Source organism: Fusarium keratoplasticum, chromosome 5 (assembly GCF_025433545.1).
Source record: "Fusarium keratoplasticum isolate Fu6.1 chromosome 5, whole genome shotgun sequence".
NCBI lineage: Eukaryota > Fungi > Ascomycota > Sordariomycetes > Hypocreales > Nectriaceae > Fusarium > Fusarium keratoplasticum.
In genome coordinates, this window is record NC_070533.1 from 1,890,419 (window position 1) to 1,898,573 (window position 8,155).

At 54.9% G+C, this 8,155-nt stretch overlaps 1 protein-coding gene across 1 annotated transcript; it reads left to right on the forward strand.

Moving 5' to 3' along the window:
- Window positions 1–2,514: 2,514 nt before the first annotated feature.
- NCS57_00722200 (GATA-type domain-containing protein) lies at window positions 2,515–4,139 on the forward strand (the record flags this gene model as incomplete). The annotated part of the gene is made up of 4 exons (XM_053057078.1): window positions 2,515–2,546; window positions 2,625–3,537; window positions 3,587–3,901; window positions 3,954–4,139. The coding sequence occupies 4 exons, from the start codon at window positions 2,515–2,517 to the stop codon at window positions 4,137–4,139; spliced, it is 1,446 nt and encodes a 481-aa protein (XP_052913273.1).
- Window positions 4,140–8,155: the final 4,016 nt, after the last annotated feature.

Sequence of the window (8,155 nt, forward strand, 5' to 3'; positions counted from 1 at the left end):
ATGGTGGAGATCGGGGACGCAATTCTGTTATGCGCTGGCGACCAAGATGAGATGAGCATAGATGAAGAGATTGAGCCCCCTTCCAAATCTCGCCAGAGGCGAAAAACCACAGCCCTAGGGCAGCATGGCTTCTGTTGCGTCCCCTGCCCTTGCCTGCTTCATCGGCCATCGATCACCCTCGCTCGTCTGTTCTCAATAGGCCCACTCATCCATGATCGATTCTCTGTCGGATCCCTGCGTTTCCTCTCCACCCATACCGTATTGTAAACCGTCGTGCCGTCGTCCTCCCCCCCTTCTCCCTGGCATCCTTACCAGATTCCAACTGGAAGCGAACCTTGATCATCCCTGTCGCGTGGATGGTACCCGCGACCGTTCCCGGCAGGGAGCGACGACCTAACGCTCGCTGCGTCAAAGAACGGTTCTTGTGAAGCGCCTGTAGAGTTCTGTATCGTCACCCGATGATGGCGGCGCAAGTCCACCACCCAGAGAGATCATCTCTTGATCCCGATCAAGCGTTCCTTCTCGTAGAACCAAGGCTAGACATCCTGGGACACGGCCGGTCAAGGCACATTGCCGTGTTGGATCGGCTGATTTGTATCTCTTACAAATAACCGCGCCGCAGGTACCTTGTGCTGGCTGATCCATGTTCACGCTCCCCGAACTGAACTGACAGAAACGAAAACCTTCCCCCCTGCTTGAAGGTTGCTTGCTTGCTGGCTGCTGGCGCTTCCCAATATGCGTGCGCGCGTGTGTGTTGTGTGTGTGATGGATGCATCGATGTCCGATGTGTCTCTCCAGGGCTGGGCTTGCTTGCCTGCTGGCTTGCCTGCTGGCTTGTCTAGGTGGTTGCTTGCTTGCTTCTCGTAGACCCCCAGGTCCCCGTTGTTTTCGTGACCTTGGCCCGTCCTAGTGGTAAATGGACGGGTTCCAAGGCGCTGATCTCACATCTGGTGTATGCAACAAATGCATTTGATGATTTCTCGGCGGTTGCACTCGTTGAGGTGAGGTGGTAATTGCAGTGCATGTTGCTGCGCTGCTCCTTCCATCTCAACCTACCTTACTTGCCCGATCTCCCTCATCTTCCTCCGCACTTGCCCTTTGTGCTCCATTTACTTCCCTCCTCTCTTTCCTTTCTTTCCTCCCACCTCCACATTTCCCCCCTTCCTTTCCCAACGGAAACCTAACCTCGATCCTTGAGAGATAACCGATTTCTTTTCTCGACCTCCATCCTCGACCTCGTCTCTTCACTTCGACATCCCCCATCGCCTAATTACCCACTCTGTGCCTCTTTTGTACCTCCCGCGCTGACTCAAGCGCCTGCAGAGACACCGCCGTCCGCAGCAGCAGCAGGATTTGTCCTTGCCCGCCATTCTAGTGGCCAGCGCTGCCCGGCTCCGTGTCTGTGTGTTGTCGACATATCCGCGAGTCAATTCCAAGGTCCCCTCACATATCGGAACGCCAAAGGACGCAGCCACGAAGCTAGAAGGAAGGAAGAGATTCTTGTTCAGATCCGCTTGGATACGACGACTACTACCACAACCGTGACGGCATCAATCACGGCTCCCAGAACCAAGAAAGAAGGTCGCCAAGCCAAGGCTCGGTCAACCAACTGGTACATTCCAGCACGAGGCTCCCACTCCAACCCACGCCGCGCGACACCGTTGCCCACGTTTTGTCGAGCGATCTGCCCCCCTCGCCAGCCAAAAACACAAGGCCCCCCTCAGCAATTCGCTAGCCTCGACCTTCTCGCCAGCTCCCAGCCAGAGACAAGTGCAATCCAGTGCCGTGGTTTCTGGCTCCACTCGACCATCTCTCGCGCGTTGTCTTGGTCCAGAGTGAACGCTACGTCCCCAGACCCCGGCCATTGGGCCAGCTCCGCGACAGTCGGCCGCCTTGTTGAGTTTGCGCTACTCTGCTTCTCTCGTCTGTGTCCCGGAGACGAGCATCATCAATCTTCTTTCTGCCCCGAGAGTTCTGGTTCTGGCGTTCCCCAGCCAGCCTTTCCAGCGCCAGCGCCAGCGCCAACGCCAACCCTCCACACCCCGGTCTCCAGTCAGTCCCCCCGTCGGTTGACCAAGAACAAGACCCAACCAAGACCCAGGCGGAACCCCCTGCCAGCGTCCCGCCCAGCGCCACCACGAGGGTCCCTGTCGCTTGCCCATCGCACGCCAGATCTAACCCACACCCCCCTGGCCCTGCCTGGTATTATTTGTTTCTTTGCTTCTTCGCCTCTTTTTATTTCGCCTCGTCGGCCCCTCCCCGTTTCTACACCCCCATCCCCAATCCTCACCTGAGTCCGTTGTCACATCTTGGCCTGGTCCCGTGTATCGACCCCATTCCTGGCTCACTGAGTTCCTCCACCACGGAACCTGATCCTTTACCACCCCCCCTCCCCATCTTTTTTCTCTTTCTTCCTTCACCCGTCAAGCACCCCCCAGCCGGATCTAGCCAGGTCAGATGCATCTACGGCCTTAAAATTGTCCCAAATCATCATTGGTAATTGCCAGACCCGCTATGGAAGCGGTTGACTCTGGAACCAGGCAAAGGTCCGTCTGAATCCCGACTTGAGAGCTCTCATATTTCTGTCTGCCCCTCCCATATTAACATCCCCTTTGCTCCCACAGCCGTCACTCTGCAACAAACTCCGAACACCAACTCCACCACCTACCCCAACCCGACCAGCCTTACTCGGATCATCGACATCACTCATCCTACTCGCGGGATTCTCTCGACAGGTCGTATCGGGACACTCCCGCCATGGCCACGGCAACTCTCATCACTCCGTCCGCCCACTATCAACCTCAGCCGTCCTTCTCGTCGCCCTCCAGCTACTCCCATCCGAGCTCGGGTGCCAGCATCTCCAACATGATCTCCTCCGTTGAGCCTCGAAAGTCGACCGACGACCACGAGCCATCGAACCGCCAGTCGCTTCCCTCCATCTCAGAGGTCATCTCAGGCACCAAGCCGGGTCACTACCCTCCCGCACACTCTTCCGGCCTCCAATCCGCCTCCAGCCTGCCTTCACCCTTTGCAACGGCTCCTCGACCATTCCCCGAGGCTGAGAAGCACTCCCCAGGCCCCCTCCACCCGACATCATCGTTCCCTCCACGACAGGATGCTCTGCCTGCCTTCTCGGATTCGCCTCGCCCCCCTTTCAGCAGCCGGCCATCTCTTCCTCCTGTCTCTGACCGTCGCCAGAGCCCACCAGCCAAGCCTGAGCTGCCTCCTCAGCATCACCACCACACGGAGCAGAAGCCCCCGGAGCCTCACCACCCGCTCAACGGCGTTTATGCTCACCCTCCTCCTCCTCCACCAGGACCAGTTGCCTATCAGCCTGGCCAACTACCTCCTGGTCAGATGCCTCTGCCCACCTATCCGATTTCTCCCAGACATGGTGTGCCACCTCACATTCCGGGACCGTACGACCCCAGACCGCCCACACACGCTGAGGAGGCCGACTACGCCGCCCGTGCTAGATATGACGCTACCGTGGACCGACACTTTGAGAGCTGGAGCTACCAAGACTCGCTGAGTCGGGTAAGTGAGAAACTGAGCGAATTGATGAAAGCATACTAATACCGTACAGATTGGCAGCTCGTCTCGCACGATTTTCAACTTTGCGGAAGCTTACAGTAGAATCGCGCAAGAACAGCATGGCGCCCACCCTATCCCGGCAAGACTGCCCACGGAACGTGAAGTGACGGATATGCTCAGTAACATTGAGCTCATCAAGCGATCTTTGGAGCAAGTGAGGGACCTGGTGCAAACCTCGATTCAAAACGAGCGAGCCCGAGAAGGCGCCAAGATGAAGGGGCCATACGAAGAGGAGCATGATGTGAATATGTACGGGGATGGAATGAAGCCCCAGTACGGTATCACAGAAGTCAAGAAGCGACGAGGGGTGAGTTTGACTCCTAACCGTGGGTGACTTTCAGGACTGACAAAGTGAATAGCGCGCCGCTCCTCCCGGCCGATGCCACAGCTGCAACCGAATTGACACTCCTGAATGGCGACGTGGGCCCGATGGAGCCAGGACGCTCTGCAACGCCTGTGGATTGCATTACGCCAAACTGGAGAGAAAGCGCCAGCTTGAGGCCAGGTCGATCCGGCCCAAGCCTGACGAGGCCCACCGACAATGAAATCTCTCGGACTCTAGTCAACAAGGGCAGCATCTGGCGGCCTCGACGCACGAAATTGCGACATGATGGACGACAGTCACATGATCGATTCCTCGCATCACACCTCACCTCGAGCCGGAGTTTCGAGAGAGGGAGCGAAAGCGAGCCTTCACTTGATGATTTCAAGCAAGACACATTTTCAACGTTTATTAATACCCGGTTTCGGAACGCCGACGTTGGGGCGTTCTCTGTATATACGTTTCTACATCTCGGATACCTCAGGCTTTGCGGATGGACCCGTCGGCATTTCAGGCGTTTTTTCTTCCAACTTATTTTTCAAGCACGGATTATTTTCAGGTGTACCTTTTTGTCGAATTTCTGGGCGGAACGATTAGGTTTGAATTCCTAGACAAAAGAGATTTCTGGACCACGCCAGCAGTGGAGAGATACCAGGAACAGTTTGTGGGGGCAGCAGCGGAGAGCAATCATCGCAGAGGACCAACTGGACGTTGGCCTAGCTCCTTTTGGAGGGTACGTTATACATGGTGTTGTGGGGCGAGAGGAAAATTGCAGCGGCTTTTCGGCGTGGGCGATGGAAGAAGCAGAAGGGATGGCTGGATAGGATGGAGGATGAAAGAAGTGTCTCAGACTACTTGTGGCTCCTAGAGTGGGCTAGGCGAAGGATGGATGGAAGGGCAGCATGTGCGGTTCATGTTTCTTTACGACACGATCAAGGCGAGAAGAGCAGGCAGGCAAGATGAGAGGGTGGAACAGAGCAGAACAGAGCAGGCAGATGTTGAAGCGAAACGGATCACTGTTTTGACAAAGAGTCAACAAGCAACGATGGATGTTTAGCAGCAAGTAGATGAAAGCAATCAGTGGTTGTGTCACGCTCAACAATGAGGACCCTGTCTGTCTGTCACTTATTCAGCCAATGTGCATTCTCGGGTGTGATGTATTGTAAGGATTGTAGAGAGCGATTCAGTGATAGGCATGGGAGTTGAAGGCCAGGCTGGAGTAGGCTTGGCGCTCATAGAGATGGAGCTGTGCTGTGCTGTGCTATGGGCGCTGTGCTCACAATGTGTCAAGTTGTCTCGGGGCGAGCTGAGAGAGCATGAGCCCAACAAGGACAGAGGCGCTCAGTTGCCACTTGGGCATCGAGGCTAGACTGCTTGCTGTGCCGACTATCCAAGATTGGCGAATGTTAGCTCGGTGATTAGCGGACAATCAACGGCATTATGGGTGAAGAGACGATCTTGGCCGCGCTTAAATTGTGCCGAGGGCTAAACGAACAGCGTGTCGCAGATCTATCGGCGAGGCCATCTACAGTGGGAGAGAAAGGAATCTGCTGGGAGGGGTGGTAGAACAAGGCAGGACGCCACATCAGGCCATGGACTCGGCCGATGAAGCAAGACGTGGGAGGAGGAGGAGGAGGTTCAGGGTCTGACGACAGGAGGCAGGCAAGCAGCCGGGTCTAGCTAGTCTTGCAAGGTTGTCTTGTGTATTGGTTGTCCTAGTCTGACAGACTATTTGAACCCTGGGTGAACTATATATATCATTATCCTTTCCACAGGGGCTCGCATTAAGTTTAACGGAGAGACAGAAGTGAAGCTGCAAACAGAAAGACGGCGGCTGCTGCTGCCGCCTCAAGGGGATGCTACCTGCGATTCGAAGAGGAGAGAAGAGGAGAACAGACATTGTTACACGAGAAGGGGAGGGGGGCGTGTGTCACACTCGCACGGAGGAGGATGAGGATGGACGGGATGCGGGCAAAGGACAACAGCACACAAGGCTCCTCCCCCCGGGGGACGGGTGGTAGTGGGGGAGAGATCTAACGAACGGGTAGCCTGCTTGAGCTCATCGGACACGGGAACGTGCGTGCATGTGGTGAGTTGTTGTGTTTGTATCGCGTCGAGGTTGAGGTTGGTTACACGGGGTGTAGTTGGAGGTTGATGCTTCTGACTCTTTTCTCGTCCATCTCTTTGTTTAATACCTATGATGACTCTTCAATACTGACTAAGCCCTTGACTATATGTATCCTGTCAAGTTTTCATCTTCAAGGATCGACAAGAAATCGTTGAAAGACATAACATCTGAGATTGGCATCGGTTGTGAAGCCATCCCCGGACGTCTTGATGCCTGAACCACCCAAAGCTGCAGGAGGTTCAATGACTCTCCCACCCTCGTCTAGTTACACACAGCAAGCAAAAAAACTCACATATAGACAAGCACCGACTTCCCGTTGCCTTGATTTAATCCTTCTTGGTAGCACGAGACCTCGTATGCGTCGTGTCTCCCCGCTCCCAGTGTGCTTGCTGTGCCACTCCATCAGAAACATGGCTGCAAGCACGCGATCTGCACGTCTTTCAAGATCTTTTCCCTTGGCTATACTCTATACTCTCTTTCCCGTGTGACGGTTACACACTTTTCCTCTCCCTCTCCCGTCAAGGGCGGGTTTTCTCTTGTGCCGCGTGTCTGTCAGCGCTTGGTTGAAATTTGAACCGCTTGTTGCTCAAGTTCCTGCTTCCGCCCGAGAGTGTGGGTATCTAGCAAGTTTATCTCTCCACACCCTTGTGATTAGTCTCTTTTTTGTTATTGTTGCCCTGTAGGACGTTTGTGAGGCTCTGGGGGGGGAGAGCGGAGCTGTGTGGCATGCCAGCCATGTGTATTATGCATCACGGTGAGACTTATCTCTTGTTCCCGGATGCTTGTCACTTTTCTTTTCTTTTCTATTTTTCTTGCCTTTAACAACGTCCTTCTCACATGGTCACTGTGACGAGAGAGCTGTAGCACCACAACCACCACCCCACAGATATCCAAGAGTTCGTGGGTGGCCTCAAGATGGGGGTTGCTAGGCTAGGCTCAGATGAGACAAACCTCGCCACGCCTTCTCAGCTTTCCCATCCCATCGAGCCATATGGTCCGTGATGATGGTCTACGCGCGGCCACTCCATACCTCTTTCCAATCCTTCTGTCTCAGCCACGCGTGAGCTACCGGCCGGGAAAACCACGTGGTGCCCGGTCAAGAAAAAGAGAGAGATGCTCCCTCATGTCGATGCCGCACCTTAGAGGGGGGGCGTTTAATGTAAGGGGATCTCTCTTCCCTTTCCCCCACGCCCGCATGTATGTAAAAAAGCGGGCTGGGAGAAACACAGGGCGGCAGAGCAAGACCTTCGGAAAAAGCAAAGGTTCGAGGCCCGCTGTAAGGAATGTGACCAAGGCGGAGGCTGCCTCGTGGTTGCGCTGGCTGGGCAAACGGTTTTTCTTCCTGCTAGACGCGCTGCAGGTCCGGCAATGTGTGTGTCCCTTGCGTTGCGACGCTGCATGGGGAGTGGGTTTTCTCCAGGCGAGGGGGAGGCTATCGCGGCAGCGGCAGTTGTCGTCGTTGTGTTTGTATGTCTTGGTTCATGGTCAACTATATACGGATACGGAGTAGAAACTCTAGCCAACACCGATGATAACCCCCAAGACGCGGCCTAACGACGTCACACGTTTCCCGTAGCTCGGTGACCCGTCCCGTCAAAAGACAGGCACGCTATCGAGGACGCCACGTCTCTAGCTCAAGGGCACAACGGTGAAGATGAAGGAGGGATGAGGCCCAGGTCTTTGGTCCCTTGCTCAGCTGTGCTTCTTTTTCATCTCATTTCTTTTTTTTCTTCAGCTCCTCTCGTCAAGCAAGATCTCTGCCATGCATCAGATCATGGCTGACTCTTTCTTTGTGTAACCACCGGGCGGAGGACCGGTCCCCGACTCCGGAGTGCGATCGGCGTCACGGCCCCCCGGATCGGGACACAGCCGCGGCCGGAGAACCTATATGCTTCTCTCTCTCTCTTACGCCCCCCCTCTTGTCTCAGGTCATTTTCTGGAGATTTGGTTTTACGACTCGTCAATTCCGATTTTGCGCGAGCTAGATCGATTCAAGGATCAAGATTTGGAGTCAGAAAAAAAAAAGGGAGAGAAAGAGAATGAAATTGGAATGTCGGCAGTTGTGTGGGAAAAGGGAGGGCTTGCCTAATTGGGTAATCGATAAACAAAAA